Here is a 20,599-nt window from a genome sequence, read left to right as displayed (position 1 = left end):
TTTGGCTGGTTGTTGGGAGCAGCCCTGGGCTTTCCCCAGAAATGAGCAAAATTCATCAACCATCACGTTGTCTTTGGGCTTGAACAATAACAATGATAAAGCCAGAGCCTGCTGAGTTCTAAAGCTGTCCATTACACCAGAGTTCGCCCATGCTCCTGCCCCCTCACCAGGAACCTGCAAGGCCCGCAAGCCGTGACTCTTGCTCACTACATCCTACACACTGGCAGTGCAAATCACCTGCGCCCAGCTGGAGTCCTGCATCGAAGGCTCAGGGGTTCTCTGGCTCCTCATTGCTAACCATAGTGCATACACTTTGTGCTTCACTGTTATGAGGAATTTTGTGCTTGTGAACATGAAGGGACCTGATGGTGCTGGAAGGAGCCAAGCACATGTATACATTTGTGCAGTACGTACCCACTAGGGAGCTGCCAAGAGTTCCCCTCCAGTGTGCCCCAGGGAGCTTGCACATCCACTGAGCCTGTGTGAGGGAGCTGGCCAGACTCCCTACTTTGGATACACCAGAAACCTTTGTCTAGTGCAGGGGTTCTCAGACTGGGGGTCGGGACCCCTCAGGGGATCGTGAGGTTATTACACGAGGGGTTGCGAGCTGTCAGCCTCCACCCCAAACACCACTTTGCTCCAGTATTTATAATGGTGTAAATATATGGAAGCGTGTTTTTAATGTATAAGGGAGTTCGCACTCAGAGGCTTGCTGTGTGAAAGGGGTCACCAGTACAAAAGTTTGAGAACCACTAGCCTAGTGGTTGGTCCACCATAGACATTGATAAGTCCGCGACAGCCAATCACAGAGGGCCTTTCTCCTTTAGTACAAGGGTTTGAGGCTGATGCTTTTAGATGTGAAGGTCCTAGGTTCAAACCCCACTCTTGGCCCAAGCAAGGTCACTGTTTACACATTAGCTAGGAACACTCATGCTCCTCCTGCCAGCTAGGTGTACGGAAGTAGGGAGCCCAGACACAGCTTCCTAGATCACACACACACATACCCCAACTCCCCCACGAGGCTCCCCTCCATTATCCAAATCGCCGTCTCGCCTGTGATTGGAGCCTAGCTCACATCACCTTATTTAACCGCACTTTCCATCACATGCTGATATACAAACTCGTTAGCGGCATGTACAGGCACACATCCGTGGAACAATTTCACTGCATCGGCATCAGTGGATTAGAAATTGCAATTAGTTTTATTACCCAGCTAGCACAGGCCAAGCAGCTAATGAAGCAAATCATGAGATCGGGGAAGGGGGGGGAAGCGTGGGGCGGGTGAGCAGGATGAAATATTCATGATTTCCAACCCCCTGCTCTTCAGCTGGCACAATTGCTAATGTCCTGCCAAAGCCACATAAATCACCATGCTCAGCTATGGAAGAAAATCAAACTGGAAATTAACTCACTCCGGGGAGTTGGGGCCTATTTGGAGAAATAATGGCCAGGAGGGGATGGCAGGAGCAGGGGAGTGGGGGCAGAATTGCATAGCTCTGTTGGGAAAAATGTTGCTTCTTTGGAAATAGCCATTGCAAAAATAAGCCGAAGCAGCGTTGTGGTGCGTGGAGATAGCTGCCAAGCATGGTGGAGTCGGGGTGAAGTCCTGGCATGCAGCATGGCGGGAGGGAAGAGGGCTTGGAGCAAAAGCACTAGGCACTAGGTGACAGTGCCAAGGCAGCAGACATGGTAGTATCTAAGCACCAGTGCCAAGGGCCACAGACAGAGCCACGTTCTGGTTCGCCCTGTGTGGATGGGACGCCAGGATGCTCCCTGGCTGTAAGGCTAGGGATTGTTTGGGGCAGCAGTGGTGCTTGGCTCATCAAAGGAGCAGGGCAGGCGATGGGTGCGCCTCTTCCAGCATGAGGAAATGGGCTGGAGGGAACAGACGCCAGACCCTGCTGCAGACTCTAGCTGCTGTGCACTCCCCACATGCACATGTACTTTGCAGTGCATGCACACACATACGCTCTGCAGCGTCTAGGGCAGGCCCGGTCCCTCTGCAGCATGCTGCCCTGGCGATTCTCTGCCCCTTCCCTCCCCCGCAGGCACACAGCCTGAGGCTGCGCTGTGGGAATCCTTCCTGCAGGGGCAGACTTTCCACCACATCTCCCCACTAGATCATTTTTTAAACCTTTTATTAAACACTGGCACCAGCTCCATCCCATCTTCTCTGCTGCTGGGCAGGAGGCTGTTCTGCTCCCACTCCTTGCCTGGCTCCCCAGTCGGTATGTGTCTGTGAAGGGAATGATTAGGGGATCTGTCCTCTCCTATCTGACTAGAGGCAGTAGCAGCCGCATCTGCAGAGAGTCAAGGCGGTCGTGTTTGGGCCCTTGGAAGGTTGGAGGAGCGGGTGCCTTCTCCGTGTGCTAGGAGGGGCTGTGCCTTCCCAAGGCAGGATTCCTCCTGGAGCCTCCTGGGGCAGTGTGTCTGCACTGCTCCAGGTGCCCACCAGTTCGAGAAGGCCTGATGGAGCCCAGTGTTTGAAGTCAACCGGCTGCATGCGCCACGGGATAGTGCATTGATTTGCAGCGAGAAGATCCTGGGCCGGCCTGATGTCCCATTGGAAATAGACTCAGGTACAGGATGTGGTGACAGAACTGGCAGTGGCTCCACACACCCATCCGGAATGGACTCTGCTCCCAGGTCAGTGAATGGCATGAAACAACCGTCCATCCCCCACAGCCGTCAGCTAGAGATGGGCTTTGCTTGGGGAAGAGCTGGATGCTCTTGTTTCCTATGCTGTGGCTGTGGAGGATTAACAGAGTTCTGCCCCGTGTAGGCCCAAGAGCAAGCCCTGGTCCTTCTGGGGGTGATTAGCATCCACGCTGCCTTTGGTGGCAGGCTCCCTTGTCATGCCGGGAACTGGAAAGGGCCCAAAACATCTGGCATGAGGCCATCATGTTGCAACACAAAGGTCCTGAGATACGAACTTCTGTAGTGATACCCCCACAGCCACCTGGGACATGTGCAGACACTCTCTGGGGAGGGGTGTCATGGACTCTTATCACCTGCAGACTATGGCGGAGACCATCTGGGCAGCAGGTGCTACTAGAGCCTCGAACGTGCTCAGAACTAGCTGGAGCTGAGGGAGCAAAGTTGAGCATGCGCAGTAAGCATGCGCTGTGGGGGCAGATTAAGGCCACTTGGTCTGGGCAGCGCAGAACCAAAGGTAACGCCAGTTAACAGCAGGGACTCGCAGGAGAGGGCAGAGCCCAGCTGAAGGGTGATGTGTGAGCAGAGCAGTCTGGATGTGTGGAATGGTGTAAACGCCAGTGAGGGTGAGGCCTGGGTACCAAAGTGGAACAGAAGAATTTAGTTGGAGTCTCGGGAGATATTTCTGCTGGCAAGAGCTGCAAGGCTGTGGAATCATCTCCCCAAGGGACTGGGCTGTGGAAACAGGCTTTTAAATATGGACTGAACAACACACACTAGACTGTGGGGATGACTCCTGTGCTTGCTGCTGCAGGGAAGAAAAGAGACAGGACCTGACAGGGCACCTCTGATTTGTACCAGCTCGGCAGCCTGGCTTCTGGAGCAATCCACGCACCCGCCCTGCTCCGTGAGAGCAGCTTTCAGGTGCGCTGGAGAAGCAACTTGTGTGTTCTGGAAAGAGAGGAAAAGTGAGGGTCTTAGAGCACCCTCTTGTGGCTGTCCAGTGCAGCATCCTCACTAGTGACTGCCGAGAGGGCCGTGCAGACCCCTTCAGGAAGAGGGGTGTTGTTGTGGAGGGAAGAGACCAGGATTGGGGGTTGATCCGGCCAGAGCAGCAGGCGCAGAAAAGGATCTCTGCCTCTGAAGCTTGTGAGGGGTGAGTCCTGGAGGAGGAGCTCGCTGAGGCCAGGCCAGATCATTGTGCTGTGCTCAGGAGCTGAGCAGTGCGGCTGGAGAGGCTGGATGGGGCTTGAGGAAAAAAGATGAGCTGTCTGGTTAAGGCAATAGTGCGTTTTAAGTGCGCTGGCATGTTCTTTGTGCAATGGGACACCCTAGACAAACCTGTATTGAGAAAGCTGCCCTTGGACTCTTCATGAGCAACTGGTGCTTCCATCTGCTAAGAAATAAGGTTGCATATAAGTACTACTATGTACTGAATGAGAAATAACTGCCTGAGTCCAGAGGTGGTTCCCAGCCTGCTGCAAATGGTCCCAGCCTGGGGGAAAATCACTCTGGACCTCACTCTGGGTTTTGCAGCCAGGGCCCAGCCCTCATGACAACAGAGCTCCAAAACTTTCCATGGTGGGAGGAGCCCGCTGTTGCTGCAGCTCCTTGGAGGACTGCGGAGGGAAGCAGTGGGCAGACCCTTCTTCTGCAGAGATCCACAGCTGGGGGGAGGGAGTGTCACTGCAAATTCTCTGCTGTGAAGCTCTAACCATCAGATTAAAGGACAGTTTTGCAATGGGCAGCTGTAGCAGTGTGAGACTCATCACCATGGCACCACCTGCTGGCCATTCTGGAATTAGCACAAGTCCTTCCACAGGGCATCCTCCTCAGGTGGTGTCTCACTTGCCATTACTCCCGCTTTGCTGTCTCCACCATGACCCATGTCGCTCCCCAGACCATGGTGTCCCCCTCTCTGTTGTCTCCCCCACTTTTGGGGGAACTGGCAATCTATAGTCCAGCCACTTGCCTCGGTGGCCCACTGCAGTCACTAGTCTAGTTCCTTGCTCCAGAGGCAAACTGCAGTCTGTGTTAGCCAGATCCCTCAGGGCAGGTAGCGGCGCCCCTAGTATCTTATCTGCCCTTCCTCCAGGGCCTCAGTCAGCCAGCCAGAAGCTCCTTCTGCTCTGCTACCCTAGCCAGCACTGTTCTAGCCAGGGTGCTTCTAGGCAGCCATCCTTCTCCCTAGCAGGCCAGGAAAAGACCCCACTCTGCTCTGTTGAGCAGCCCTTTATATATGGTCCCTGCTGGCCCTGATTGGCCACTGCAACAAGCCATTTCCCGATTGGCTTACTTAGTGAACCCTCTCCTAGTTGGAGGGTTCTATGCAGGCTCCGTCTGGCCTGTTTTAACCCTTCCTCCCTGTGTGGAGCAGTTGCTCCACCACAGCACCATAGACCTTGTGGGAATATTGGAAGGCACGAGTGAGTTCTGAAATCGTGATGCACAGATACGTTACCCTGTATCAAGTTGCATAGATTCCCACCAAGATAGTAAATTGGGGTTTTGGATAGAATAGGCCAAAGAACCGCAAGAAACAAGTTTGCTTTCAATTTGGAGAAAGATTTCCTGAGCACTTCTTACTTGCCCAGTCCTGCTGCTCACAAACTCAGAACAGTTACTCCAGCAACCAAAGAGTTAAAAGGGTGGGACAGAGTCAAAATAAGGCTTTAAGGTTGACCCTGCAGACCCCTGATCAGTGCCTCCATAAGGCTATTGAAATGGGAGGAGCAGCCATGACAGGGAACTGCGGTAATTAGAAACTATCAGCACTGCCTCATTCATTGTGAATTTCATTTTTCTTCTTTTTCCAAAGCCCATTTACGAGCCCCAGTGTCTGGCGTTTCTCCGTGATGGAAAGTGAGTTCCCAGGAAAAGGGTCAGAGCCAGGAGAAGTTTCTTCATGCTCTTTATTTAGTGTTAATTTAAAAAAAAAAGAGCCAAGGTTGCATGTCCAAGGAATGCGCTTGACAACCAGCTCACCTGTAACTCACCAGGGAAGCGTGGCTCTCCTAGCCGGCTGCCCAGCCAGCAGCAATGGGGTGGGCAGCTAGACGCAGTCACAGACCCGGGCAGTCAGGCTTTGGGTATCCACATCTAACTGTTGGCTGGTAGGGTTTGCCGTGTGGGGAACCGAACTCCAGCGCGACACCAGCCCCTCCCCACCAGGGAAGGAGGGTGCCAGGTCCTGGACAGAGACTGGACATGGGGCATCCAGCGGGTGGGGCATCCCCTCAGTCCTGCCTGCTTAGGAAACTCTCTGCCTGGCTCCATCGCTGGCATCATTTCCCCTGGGTAGCTTTCACCCCAATACAGTGGAGTCCCCCATGCCCATGTGCGCAACACGATTCAGGGGGAGCAACCAGTGGCAGCGTCACCCAAGGACCAGCACCCTCCAGGGGTGAGGCCTGGACCTGGCCAGGGAGCCCTGCAGAGAGAAGGCTGGGAACGGAGGGGAAAGGGATCCTTGGCTGAGGCCCTGGCCAGGGAGCCCTGCAGAGAGAAGGCTGGGAACGGAGGAGAAAGGGGCCCTTGGCTGAGGCTCAAACAGGTCAATCCTCCATGGAGAGTCCTAGCCTCTCACTTCCCCTCTGTAAAAGGGGGTTATTGTTAGGGTCTGACCCCACAAAAGGGGCATCTCAGACATTAGATTAGGCCTGTGATCCTGGGTGGCAGGGGGACCTCGTCTGTCTCTAGCCAGCCCCATGAAGTCCACGTGGCAGCCGCCAGTTTCAAGGAAGGACTGGGAGGAGGCAGCAGGCGGGAAAGCAGTGATTCCCAGGGTTTAGGGGGTTCGCACGTGGCGGCAGCCGTTCTCCCTAGGGATGTTGGAGGTGTGGCTGGCTATTGGGGAGCGCGAGTGGGATTGAGAGGCACAAGCAGTGCCCCTTGGCTTGCCAGCACCCCAGCCCTGTCTTATACCAGTCTGGCACAGAAGCACTGGAGAGGCACTATCGCCGGCAGGCATGTTAATTAATACATGGAATGAAACGCCCTCCACAGTCACCCGTCACTACACACACAAATTATATTTTACATGTTTTTTATTTACTGTGTCACTTTTAATTAAATCCCTAATTGCTTGCTAGAGGGCGTGGTCTGGTCCTGCCTGTCTGGAGATGGGGAGGGCGCCTGGAGGGGTTCGATCCAGCCTCACGTATCAGGAGGTGGCAGAATCACCAGGGGCAGTGCTGGGGAAGGAGAGAGAGAAATGGGGGTTTGGAACATTTGAGCAAGGAAGGAGTCCTGGATGGACCCAGTCCCCTGGTTCAGTCCTACTAATAAGAGCCAAGAAGCTCCAGCAGAGAATCCCAGGAGTGGGACAGCAGAGAGAAAGGGGCGTCTCTGAGCCCTTCACATGGGGAAGTCCCCTCAGCTGGCAGGATCAGGCCCTCTGCTCGCCCACTCCCCTAATTCCGACAGGGAAGAATAATGGAGCAGCTTGGATGTAGTAAAGGAGACCCACATACTGTCTGTTTCCACACAACCCAAAGCGGCCTGCCCCCATCTCCCTCTGAAGTGCAAAGAGGCCATTCAGGGGGCAATGAGCAGGGTCCAGCTAGGATCCAAACCGCATCACCATCAAGAGGCCAGTAGCCTTCACATGCAAAGCCCAGCACCCAGATGACATGCTCACCCTGGTGGTCAGGTTCAGCGTAGCAAGGGAAACTTCCTGCGCCCATCAGTTTGGCTTGGGGAGTTGCCTGAGGCTTTGGCAAAAGTATTTGGCACTTGGCAGAAGAGAAGATTTTCCAAGGGACACATCTGTGTCTCTCCCCAGCACCCCACCTGTGTGGAGCTTTGGCTATAAAGTTGCTCTGGGGAATATTTGTATCTGCTGGAAAGCCTTGGAATGACTCATGGGTGTTAAGGCTACAGGAGAGTTTTTATTCTAAGCCTCTGGTTTTGGTGACTTACAATTTTCTGAAATCTGGACTTTTCCAACTGTGGTCCCTGCCCAAAAGTGGCCTTTGGTTAAAGTTTGAGCAAAACCCATTCATCCATTTTTGAAAGAGGAGAAAGAGGAGAAATACACACAGTCGCCATTTCAAAACCGAAAAAAAACCCCTTTGCATTCTCTTTTTGAACTGCTCTGCAGCAGAATCAGCAGGGGGTGCAAAGTTGACATTTGGGAGAGAAGTAGCCCTCTCTTGGAGTGCTTTAAAATGTTCTGAAGAAACTTAGTTTTGTGTTCACCCACGGAAAATCAGGCCTAATGCATGCATGGGACATTTTGTTTGGCGTTTTCTTGCTAAGCACATAACTGTATAGCTAAGCTTCCATTGTACATTTTGTGTGGCCCTCTCAGCTACATATGCTACAGCTTAATCTCCTAAATTACTGCAGGTGCACCAGACCCACTTTCCAAATGCATCAGTGAAAAACAGGGGCAGCTGTTGCTTTCCTCACCAAAAAATGCCTCCAAGCAGCTGAGGGAGCCATGCACTGCGCTGGGATTCAGGAGGGCAAATCCTGAGGCAAATTCAACCTGATGAAGGGAAATACTCTTTCACACAACATGCAGTTAGACTGCAGAACTCATTGCCACAAGAAGTCACCATGGCCCAGAATTGAGCAAGATTCCAAAGGGGGCTGGACACTAATATGGAGATCAAGGCTATCCACATCTATCATAGTTAGTGAAAACAAAAATGATGGAAGGGAGATTAACCTCAGGCTTCAAGGTTTAAGCCAATCTCTAACTATTAGAGACCAGGATGAGGCTGGGGGTGGGGGACAGTTTTTCCCACATCTGCTACTGGGGGCTCTGTCACTTCCCTTGGAAGCATCGGGCGCTGGCCACTGTCAGAAACAGAACGTGGGCTGGATGGACCATGAGTCTGGGCCAGTCTGGCAATGCCAGTGTCCCTTTCCCTCTGTTGAGTGGTCTAAATAACTCTACGCTTCACAACTCTTATTTAGCAACGCCTCATGCCGCTCCTCCACAAGGTTAGGCCAGTACCTTTGCCACCGTCTGTGAGATGGAGTCAGAAAGGCCAGGAGAGGTTGAGCACTGCACAGAAGCAAACTTCCCTCCCTCTCGGGCCATGTCTACGCTATAAAATTACATCAGCATGCAGCCACCACAGTAATTACATTGCTTGTGTGCGCACTTGGCTCCTTGTGTCAGTGCTGTGCATCCTCACCAGGAGTGCTTGTATCAACTACATTGTCAGCGTGGGGCATTGTGGGATGGCTCCTGGAGGCCAGTATCAGCTGACATAAGCAATGCAGCGTCTTTGCTCACTCTGCACCACATGGGAAGCTGGTGTTACTAAATTGGTGTAGCGGGAGCCAGATTTAAGTGAAGACACTTTCATAGCTAGGTCGACACGAGGCAGCTTATGTTGACCTAACCCTGTAGTGGAGACTGGGCCTGAGTGTGTCTACACTGCAAAGAAAAATCCACAGCACTGAGCCTCAGAGCCTAGGTCAGTTGACTCAAGCTTGTGGGGCTCAGACTGATGGGCTGAAAACATCAGTGTCAACCTTCCCTGCTCGCCGGGTTACAAAGCCTGGGCTCCAGCCCAAGCAGGAATGTCTACGCTGCTATTTGTCGCCCCACAGCCTGAGCCCTGTAAGACCTGGGCTCTGAAACTCGGCTCCTCGGGTTTTTCTTTGTGGACAGAACCTCTGTCCTGGCTCTGATGCCTTCCCCCAACCATGGGTGAGCAGGACAGACATCCAGGAGAGATCAGTAAGGGATCAGAGTGGGGGAGGACTTGAGAACAGCCATTTCTGTCAAGAAACAAGTTGCTTTAAGAAGAAAGCAAAAGAGAAAGCGCGCAGAGGAGCTGGCATTGTGGGTTCAGTATCAGGCTTGAAATATTTCCTCTCCCTGTAGCTGTTGGTTCCCTTCTCAGCAGGACTGTCTCAGACGTTTATCCTCAAGGCCCCGTGCAGTACATTGTGTATGTTGTTCAGAAAAGGCTTTATACAGAAAATCTCTGTTGGTTGTGTGGGTGAGTGATGACGAGCCCATAGTGCAGTGCACGAGAGAAGAGATTTGCTCAGGAGACATTCTATAAAATTCGCCCCTGCCATTTTGTGCAGCAATCCTGTGTGTTGGTTGACTGCTGCTCTCCTCCCCAGAGTCTGCAGCATTTCCACAGTGCCCTGTGTATAAAAGGCAGACATCACTTTGCAGGAATAAAAATCATTATTCAAATGTAAAATATTATGGTACCTGCTGCTTGTACCAACAAACTCTGTTGAGATATCTGTGTTACCGGGACCTGCCTCAGGAAACTGGTTTAACCAAATAAGGATACAGCCTATAATTACATAGTCACAGCCTGTTTCCCAAATAATACCATTGCCCCTTGAACCCAGCAGTTACCCAAAGTTCCGAACCTTGCAGGGCTGAACAATCAGTGGTACAAGTCAGAGACATTCCCTGAGCAATCTCGTATGTTTACAAAGAATAGTCACAGTCCTATTTCGTGATCTCAGCAGCTTCTAGAGACCATGATTATTATGGGTAGATTAACAGGGTGATGCTGGTTACAAGCTGTGGGTGTTGGGGGCAGGCAGCCAAGGGAAGTTGTGTGAGGGAGACCCTGAGAAGAAGCAGACACAGCGCTCGCTGGAGAGGCAGATCTGGGGAGTTCTGTTAATTTACCCATAATAATCATAGTCTCTAGCTCTTATCTAGCACTTTTCATCAGCAGATCTCAAAGTGCTTTACAAAAGGAGGTCAGGATCATAACAGATGGGGCAAGTGAGGCACAGGGAGGTGAGTTAATTTGCCCAAAATCACCCAGCAGATCTGTGGCACAGCCAGGACTACAACCCGGGTCTTCTGAGTACCTGCCTGGCATAGCTCTGACCTGCCATCCATCATAGTGCTTTGTCTGATCAGCTCCGTTATCTTCAGCTGTTTTGACTACAGAAAGGGGCTTGCTTTCTCCTTCTGTTGATTATCTTTAGACCCACCTCACGGCAGCCGTTAGCAAATACCCTTCAGCACAACAATACATCATGCAATTTTTTCTACAAGCGTAGATACCCACATGTTGCATCTTTTGGTCCAGCTCAGTGCACTGTTGCTTGTGTTTCGCAGACTGCAGCCCCAACCACATTACAGATGTTTATTAACAATACTATAGCAAGAAGAAGCAGCTAACAGTGAATGCCGATTCCTTGTTTAGGTCTTGTGCGTACTATCTTGGGTACCATATCAAGCTGTGTTGGTTGATGCCCACAATTAAATGAGGTGGTTATGAAATGTAACCGTTTCCCATGAAATCTATCATTTCCCCATCACCAGGTTTTTTTTTCCCTCATGGAAAAAGTACAGCCGTTGGCACAGTGAAACAAGAAATCATGCGAAATACACTGACAACACAACTCAGTATGTGCAGCTTTCTGAGAAACAGCATCTGAGATACTGACATCATAAATTACTGGTGGGAGACATATCTGTCTGCAAAAGGAAAAAAAAAAAAGTCCTCTTCACCGTATAGGGCATGATGCAGAGAAATATATTCCGATACAGCCTTTAGAGAGAAGACAACAGGTCATATATAGCAGGCGAAGGGCCAGTGTGGGATTCAGCCCTAAATCAGTATAAATATTCTCAGGCCATTAGGTCAGTGACATTAATAAAAATACCTTACCCCATGCTGCATGAGTGTATCTAAGATGTAGAAAAAACTGTCTGATATAGGATATGGTTTGAGTAATAGTGTGTGTTCCTGTCATTAAAGTCTGTTTGGCATACACACAAGGGGGCAGAGGAAAGGGTAGGCATGCAGCTGTGACCTGCACATTTTCTGACGATTGAAGGCATAACCGTATAACTCTAACTTTCTACTACAGAGATTTTTTTTCTGTGGAATAAGGGTATATTAGCAAAGGATGCTCCCAGCTGCTTCAGGCCCAGCCTCTCCCAGTAGGTGACACTGTAGGGAGCAGGGCAGGCTGGCTATGGGGAAGCTCCCAGCTACTGCAGTCCCAGCCTTTCTCAGCAGGGGGCACTGTAAGGAGCAGGGCAAAAACACTGACTGTGGCTAAGCTCCCAGCTACGCCATTCTCTCCCAGCAGGGGGCGCTGTAGGGAGTGGGGCAGGCACACTGGCTGTGGGGGAGCTCCCAGCTACACCAGCCCCAGAATTTCCAGTGCAGAATTGGGTGAGACATGTTTATTTTCATTAATGAAAGGAGATTTTTGGTTCTGAAGTTGCTGCTGTGCCGTTCAGAAAAGATTTGCAGGGCACGGTGCCCGCCCCGGTGGGCCATCAGGATAGAGGCTGCAGGAGACTCCAGAGAGATTAATTTTTGTTTTCTCCTCTCTGTTCTCTATTGTGTACATTGAAGGAGATCAATACGTAAAGCACATTCCTCACTCCTGCTAATGTGGCGTCGCAGAGTGTGTGCTGTGCCATTGATTGGCTACCAGGAGGAAAGGAACAGAAAAGGAGGCCTTTAGAGACAAAGGAGAACATAGAGGACTTTATGCCACCATGGTGCTGTGGGTACCTGCTTATTCTTCTGTCTAATGGACGAGGTTGGGAGTCTCTGATTTTCCTCTCATTAGTCAGTTCTTGGGCTTGGATGAATCAGTCCTTATTTCCAGCTCCATGTTCCCATCGTATCTGGCTGTCAGTTGCTTGGGGCGGGTACCCAGTCCACAGAGTGGGTTGGAGCCATCTGCCAGCACCTGTGCTTTTGCAGCACAACACTGGCACGGTTTGGGAGGCGCATGGTTTTTGTGTGTACAGGTTTGGTTTTGAGAAGGCGTGTGTGAGAAGGAGTGACTGAGACCACATGTCTGTGGGTTTTGCCACATGCCTGAATTAACTGGAATTAAATACCTATTATGGAAAGTTTATTTTCTCAGATGGAGGAAATTAAAAATGAAAGTGGAGTTACTTAAAAGTGAAGAGATTTTCTATATTTTATTTAATTGGTTGGTTGATTGATTATTAGTGTCTGAGCACCTCACAGGCATTTGTGGTGTTATCCTCCATGCACTCTATTATTATCCCCATATTACAAATGGGGGAAACTGAGGCACAACCACTAGTGTTTAACTGCTGATTTGACAGAAGCTAAGCCTTGATTTGCAGCGGCGCTGAGCTTCTGTTGACTCCAGCTGCAGTTAAGGGCCCTTAAGATCATGTTTCCGTGACAGATCAAAGCCAGATTTTTAAGAACTTCGCACCAAAGTGACTCCCATTATGACGCAGGGTTTCCTCCATAAAAAGCATTGTAGAGATCTGAGAGAAAGGGGTCGTATATTACAGCCTATTAACCGATTCTGTGCTCAACTGCACCCTGACTCCAGACCGATAAGCACTGGGGCAATTTGCATAATAGTAACAAATAATGAAATTGATGGGGAGGTGTTTTTCCTTATGGCCCCAGCAGATGCTCCTTCTCAAGGGCCAGTAGATGGCCCCTTTACTGGATAGCTGTAGGCTCAAAGTTGGGAGAGAACAGTGGGCAGTGGATAGTCCTTGTGTTGTGTGTTCCCGCGTATTGCACCCCTAGCTCTTTGCAGCATGAGTCATCTGTTGCATGGCCTGGCGAGCTGGCTCCAATGTGCCTTGAGGCTTTGAGGGAAGGGTAATAAGGGTCACTAAGGAGTTTAGAGGAGGGACTGATGTAGGAGGGACCTTTAAGAGAACTAAAGATATTGCTCGGGTCACATGCCAGTTCTCATATAATACAACTGATAGTGCCATTTTTTCCCTGCAACTTTAAAATACCTGGAGCGGAGCATAGCACAAGAAGCTGCTACAGAGGGCAATCTAAAAACCTGTATGTTGTTTTGCAGTATTAGAGAAATGATATAGGATCATGTAGGAAGAGACTGTGTCATAATTTAGGCCTATGAGGGGGCAGAGTTAAGGTTACATGTGTGACCTAACCTTTGGCCTTCCCTAGTTTCTCAGTGCTTAGCAGTGTCACCTTAATGTTCTGTTCACAGTTTTTTCCACTGGAGTTTCTTAGGGTTTTGCAGGTGGGATTACAAAAAAATGCAATGGATAAGGAGAAGCAATTTTACAAAATAAAGGAAGAGAAGCTCCAGTCTTCAGTTCTGTGAAACTCCCCAGCTGGCAGGACAAATGTTGGTACATTCTAGCACCCGTACACCTTCCGATGTGTGCTGCTGCAGCCTGGAGACCCAAAAGTGTTTCAGGATCGGGCTCTCCCCTGCACACCCTGGCTTCCCTGCATCTTTGCCAGGGGTTGAGGCAAGACTGGGATGTGAGACAGTTTGGTGCAGGCATCCTTTATGCATGCGCACCCCCTCAGTCAACCGTCCCCAACATAACCTTGGTGGAGCTGTTCCAGGGCATGAGAAAGCCCCTCTTGTAAGCACCTTAGCAGCCCTGCAGCTGACTGCTGGGGCCCTCGTACAACTCTTTAGCGCCTTCAGAACCTCTCGGAGCCGTTCCGCCTCCTCCCCATTTTTGCGTACAGTAGCACATGGCATTCTCAGCTGAGATCAGTGCCCCCTTTGTGCTGGGCACTGCACGTGAACTTACTGAGAGGCAGCCCCTGCTCCCCCTGCCTCCCCTACAAGAGCTTGGGCCCAGATCTTCAAAGATAGCTTCTTACAGCCTAAACAGACAGGACAGGCAAAGGGCAAGCAGGGAAACAGAGGTGCAGAGAGGGAAGTGACTTGCTCAAGGACACCCAGCAGGGTCGGGGCAGAGCTAAGTGCTCTCCTGCATCCCAGTCCAGTGCTCTACCCACTGGGACACACTGCTTCAGTGGTCAGGGATGCTGCAGGACTGTGTGGTGATGACTGACTGAGCAGAGCTCCGATAGCTGTCTCTCCATAGGGGGTTGTAAGGGCATCGGACACATTAAGGATGGGGAGGAATTGCCTGGGGGGCTTTGGGGAGGAGTAGGTGGAACCCCCAGGATAAAACTGAGCCGGGAACCCAAGTCCAGCCTTCCAGCAACAGCCACCGGCAGGCCACCATGACCTTGGCCACTGGCAGAGGCAGGTTACCAGGCTGGATGGACCATTAGGAGCCTGTTCTGTCTGCAGAGAATGGAGGCAAATTCTGTATCTTATGGCAGCGTTTCTCAAACTGGGGTCTGTGAGGGTGCTTCAGGGGGCCCACCAGCCCTTCTGATCAACTCCGCCCCCTCCCTCCCTGTGCCTCCTGCATGACAGGAAACAGCTGTTCAGGCGTGTGCAGGAGGTGCTGGGAGAGGGGGCGGAAAGAGGCAGGGAAGGGGAGGAACAGGGGTGAGGCCTTGAGGAAGAGGTGGGGGGGCAGGGCCTGGGGCTGATCTGGGGGTTGGGGGGTCTGTGAAAAATTTTAAATCAAAATGGGGGTCCTTGGGTTGCTAAAGTTTGAGAACCCCTGTGCTATGGGATCTATAGGAAGAGTGTAGCTAGCAGATGGTGGTAGGCAAGGTAGAGTAACTTGGATATAGCTAGGTAGGTAGAAAGGAAGGATAATGAGGCAATCTGTAGCCATCACCAGCGCTAAGGAGTCAGCAATGGGAAAATGTTGGCTGTTACAGAATACTGGAGTCATGAGAGAACCTGGATCTGGGTTTCTGGTCCTGCATAGCATGGACCCTGGGAGAAGAACTGGTCCTGGATTCCTGAACTCTGGGGCCCTGGGTGCAGCACCCAAGTGGAGGGGATCCAGCCAGCATGGTTTTCTCTGGGTAGCTGTCTCCTGAGAGCAGACTATGATGTTTATATTCAGGTACAAAAACTGCTGCTTAAGGAAGATTAATCTCCTTCTCAAAAGGTCACTGAGAATGCAAGAAACCAAAACCGGTGCAGTGGCCAGAAAGCTGGAGACCAAGAGCAGCTCTAAGGCAGCAGCCTTGCTGGCTTGCTCAGGGCACAGGTTGTGTCCAAGCCTCTCTAGACAGTGGCCCAGTAGCCCCCACTGGGATGTGCAAATAGTGCAGCAGGTGGTGTCAGCAAAGGGGAGCAACAAAGAGATTGGATGCAAAACTGGCCCTGTTTGCAACTGCCCCGAGTCCTGATGGGGCTGGATTGCTCAGTCCCCTCACCCCACCCATCCCGATGTTGGCTCTTGCTGCCGCCCTTCGAGGGCATGGAGCTGCTCTGGAGGTGTGTGCCAGCCTAGCTGAGGTTTGAAGCCATGACACTGCAGTCAGCATCGTGCCATTCCACAGTGCAGGCTGGCACCCTCTCTTGGCAGTGGGAAGCAGCAGGGCTAGAAGGGGCTGCCCAGTTTGTGGTGGTGGTTTTTTTCCTCTGTTTTATTTTAGGCAAGATACGGCTCTGCTTTCAAGAGTGGCATTCAGAGCCACAAATGCTTTCCTAGAATGTTGGCTTTTAAAATTTTTCAAAGCCCTCAGCTCATGGGGCTGAGCTCCCAGCAAGTTTTGGGCATCTTCAGAGCCTGCCAGGCCCCTCAGAAGTCCCTGCTCTGGAAACAAGCCTCCCAGTGCCAAATTGTGCCCGGCACAGCAGTGGTGCTGCACAGGTGCCATGGGAGCAGTTAATGTTGTCGCCTGAAATCTAAGACCCCTCACTCTATGCAGACATTGTTCTGGCCATCGATCTGTTTTGCCTAACTGTTTGTTTGTGCTGCACCTGCCATATCGCTGTGGTGCCACCGCACTGGTGGAGGCTCACGTAGTCTTTGGATGGAAGAGAAGGGATTCCTTTCCTATCTATTCTGTCTCTTCCCTCCCTTGTCCTGCCCGTGGATGGATACCACCATTCAATGCTCCCCGCTCCTTCACCAGCGTGCACTTCAAACCCCAAATGGGACAGGTTGCTTGCAGGGCATTAGGCTTGTCTACCCCATCTCAGATGTTGCCAGCCTGCCTTGCTCCAAATACCTTCCCCCCCCACATCCCGCCCAGACATTCTTTGTGCCATTGCTGGGTCTGGCAGGGTTGTGAACCATGTGAAATCTCTTCTGAGCTGGAGAGGGTCAGGCCCCTTCCCATCTCTGTGCCATTGTCTACATTTGCACATGGAGCAGCGTCTCCCCTGATGTGTGGTACAGTTGCTGAGAGTGGAGCCGCAGGGAGGCAGAGCGGGCGGGAGCTTGCACTGGGCTCAGGTGGGCACTCCCCAAGCAGGTGCAGAGTTCTGGGGTTTTAGAAAGGGGCTGGGGAGGGGATGGGACAGACGAGGTTCTTATTCCCACTGAATGAGGAGGCTGCAGAAGAGGAAGGGAGGAGAGAGAGATGGACTGGGCCAATAACATGAAAGGAGTCAGGACTCCTGGGTTGTAGTCCAGGCGCAGTTGCTGTGTTGTAAAGTGGGGAGAGTTCAGCCCACTTGTGCGCTGCAGGTGGCTCCATGTTTTCCTCCTCGCAGAGAGCCGAAATCTTCAACAGGAGGAGTTTGAGAGACTCACCAGCCTGAGTACTCTACAGGGTTCAGACCTCCTCATCCATCTTCCCCCGTGCTCAGCTCCGCAGCTCAGCCCTGTACCACTGCAGAAACCCCCCTACATCCCCAGTTACCCCTTGCCCCCAGCTCAGCCCTGCAGGAGCTGCCCCACTCAAGTACTATTCTTAGAGGCTTCTGAAAGAAACAACCCCTTGTAAAGATGGACTAACCACATGCCTGTCCCACGCACTTCAGCAGTCCCGATCCCATCTGATAATCACAGTCAGGCTGCTCTGAGCTCATCGCATGCCTCAGTAGCAGAATCATTTCAAATCACTCTTTGCCAGTGTCTTAATTGCTTTTGCGTCAAGCACAAGGGCTGGCGTGAATGCAGAGTGGGGCGAGCTCCCGGAGGGCCGCTCCTCTCGCCCGTTGTGTCTCTTGGGGACTGGCTGATGGAGGAGGGACTCGAACGTGGCCCCCATGCGGGACAGACCCAATTTATTTCCCATCTGCCGCGGGTACCTGGCGGCAAGCACATACCACGAGCTTGAATGTGCCTCTTGTAGTTCCTCGTTTTGGGGAGGAGGGTCCTTTGCCCACCAGCCACTCAGACTGGGAGCCTGACACCTGCCTGGGGTGATTTTCTGGATCTGTGCAATAGTGTGTGGAGAAGAGGCGCAGAGTCCCTGCCAGCTGCTGATCGAGAAAGAAACAATCAGTCTGGGAAGCTCGGATTTGTCCATCTCCCCCTCCCCAGGTTGAAAGTACCCCAAGTACCCCAAGCCATGGAGCTTAGATCTGTGAGGACCCCCATCTTGGCCCACCCTGGTCATTGAACTAGAGACCTCGGCAGCTGCAGTCACAGACTCCCCTTCCCTGAGGATCAGGCAGAGAACAGAGCAACCCTGGGTTATGCAGACGCAGGAGAAGGCCCCTCGCTCACAGCCAGAGGGTAGGTCTAAATGGCAGTGACGGGGCTTGGCTGTAGCTCACTTGAGTCCTAGTGCAGGTGAGTTGTCCGATAATCATGCAGGGGTCAGGAAGGCTCATAGAGACCTGCAGAAGTGTGTGCTGCTGCAGCTCCACTGCTCTGGGACATGGGATACCCAGGTCAAAGCTAGCCCCAGCATGGCCAGCTGAAGCCACACCCCAGAACTGCTGCCAGGATGTGCCCTGAGGATCGGTTTTTGCAAACATTGACAGCTGCATGTAGTATCTCGTGCAGAGACCAGCCCCCTGCACTACAATGGAGTCGCCCCTGGGCCAGTGGTTGCACTTGGGAGCCAGCGTTGGCAGGATCGGCGCTTCCATTGCAGGATTGGGTGTCAACACAAAGAAGGCCTGGGACTACACTGTCTTAGTTCCAGAGTTGTAGTGTGACATGAGTTAGGTTCAAGGGGCCGGATCCTGCCCTGACCCAGGCCTGCTCCCCTCAGAGTAGCTGCCTGCTTACACTGCCCATGCTGGGTGTAGGGGCACCAGGGCAAGAGCAAGCATGAGCTGGTGGATGGTGAGTGGGTCGCGGAGACATGGAGGAGGAAGGAGATGGAGCCCAGGCCCAGGGGCTGGCAGTGGGTGAGACACTGGCACAGTGCACTGGGTGGGCAAGGAAAGAGGGCACATGGGGCCAAGGCACAACACTGTGCTGAGTGTGATTTTGATGTGGGGAAAGATGGAGCCGGTGTGGAAGGAGGAGTGTGCTGCAGGCAATGGCTGCAAAGCCCCTGGCTCTGAAGAATCACGTAGGGGTTGTGGGTGGTGTCTGGCTGGGCTGCTCCCATGGCTGATCTGCTGGAACGCGGCCCAGACAGAGCTGGGTAGCTCCATGCTGATCTGTGACAAACCAGGACTCACCTCTGCCTGGCGCTGGCTTCCACGTTCCCACGTCTGGGCCTGGGGGACAGCTTCCAGTGCCTCATGGAGCCCAGACTCTCCCTTCCATGGTGCTCTGCTCTTGGGGCCCCAGCATCACAGCTGTCATTTCTGAGCCCCCTGCCCTCCCACCCTCAGCATCCCCTTGGCCCCAGCCTTGAATCCTGTGCCCTGCTGCAGGAGTGGGGGTCTCCCACCTCTCCTTCCCCATATCAGGGGAGGCACAGGGGCTACTGAGTGAGCACTAGGATGTGCTGAAGGGTTAGCATCAGCCACATGATGGCACATAGCTGAGATTCACAGCAGAGCAGTAGCTGCTGGGTATTGTTACTCTCCTGGGCCAGCTGCACCGCGGTCTAGATCTACACCAATCAGCACCAGCGGAGGACATGGCCTGCCGTGTCCATGTGTTCCCTGGCCAGCCCCTTTCAGGCCGAGGATGGGAAATGAATGAGGTCCTCTCCCTAGGTCCTGTACGCCCCCACTCAGCCCGTCCGGGCTCTCTCCTTTCCAGCCACCGTGATCCTCAATGAGCTGAACTGGACTGAAGCCCTGGAGGACGTGTTTATCGAGAACCGGAAGGAAGATCCGACTCTGCTGTGGCAGGTCTTCGGCAGTGCCACTGGCGTGACCCGCTACTACCCAGGTCTGTTGTGCCGGCATCACGGCTTTCTGGGGGGAAGGGAAACATGGCAGCATGGCCCCCGAGTAACTGCAGCAGCCTCAAACACCCCTGCTAGGAGGTGGGGCATGCTCAGGTTAGGGGGCAGCAGTACAGTGCTTCCTAGTGCCATGCTGGGAGCTTAGGTGCTGAACTCAGGCTTTGAGATTCACAGTCCTTTTACAGGTGCCTATAAGGCATTGCGATCTGATATCTAACTCCTTGGGAGCATTCAGCCCCTCCTCTGGCTCTGTGCTGGGCTGATCACATGCCCCCAGTACCGGCCAAGCTCCTGCTGACATCCACAGCAGCTTTGCCTCTGCAGGAAGCATGTAGCTCAGTGGTTCTCAGCCCACGGGCAGCCCAGTCAGCACACAGCTGTGGCCCATGTGACATCCTCAGGGCCATCCAGGTAGAATATATACTGTGTGGATGTGGCCCACATAACACAGAGAGCTGCATCTGCAGCCTATGATGGGCAATAGATTAAGAACCAATGAGCTAGCTCATCACCTCCCCTCCCCCAGCCTCTATCCCCGTGTGCTGACATCCGCCTCCCCAGCGGTGTTTCACATCTCTTTTGTTTTCATTGCAGCCACCCCCTGGAGAGCTCCCAATAAGATCGACCTGTACGACGTCCGCAGGAGGCCTTGGTGAGAGGGGAGGAGGACAGTCCCCCAGGGGGGTGGGCAGGAGGGCTGCATGTGGATGACATACTGGGATGGGAGGTGAGCGAACCCTGAACCACTTCTACAACCTGGCACCCGCCTTCCATACAGTCCAGCAAATTCCTGGGCACTGAGGGCTAAGCCCACCCCCTGCAGGCTGCACCTGTACTTGGAAGCTCCCATTGAGGTAGCCAGATGTTTGTTTTCATGGAGCTCTGTGCTGCCTCAAGGCTCCAACAGCTCATAGACATGGGGCTGTGATAGCAAAGCTGACCTGGTCACAAATGGCATTGAAAAGAGCCAGGAACACCAATGGTCAACATCCCCAGTCTTTCGGGTACTGTAAATTGCCAGCACAGCCATGCATTGGCAGAGCATTCTGGGCAATTGCATGTAGATGAACACAATAGGCCCCTCCCACTCCCAGCACTGCCCC

At 52.6% G+C, this 20,599-nt stretch overlaps 1 protein-coding gene across 2 annotated transcripts in view; it reads left to right on the top strand.

Annotated features, from left to right (window-relative positions):
- Window positions 1-20,599, top strand: part of CACNA2D2 (calcium voltage-gated channel auxiliary subunit alpha2delta 2) — a 667,269-nt gene that overhangs the window by 514,753 nt on the left and 131,917 nt on the right. For both annotated transcript variants that reach the window (XM_030569197.1, XM_030569196.1), the window contains exons 7-8: window positions 19,349-19,480; window positions 20,091-20,148. In XM_030569197.1, coding sequence (XP_030425057.1) covers window positions 19,349-19,480; window positions 20,091-20,148 — 190 coding nt within the window. The remainder of the gene's footprint in view (window positions 1-19,348; window positions 19,481-20,090; window positions 20,149-20,599) is intronic.

The sequence above is a fragment of the Gopherus evgoodei genome, chromosome 7, assembly GCF_007399415.2.
Source record: "Gopherus evgoodei ecotype Sinaloan lineage chromosome 7, rGopEvg1_v1.p, whole genome shotgun sequence".
NCBI lineage: Eukaryota > Metazoa > Chordata > Testudines > Testudinidae > Gopherus > Gopherus evgoodei.
Note: the sequence above shows the minus strand (reverse complement) of the source record. Positions and strands in the feature narration are given on the sequence as shown.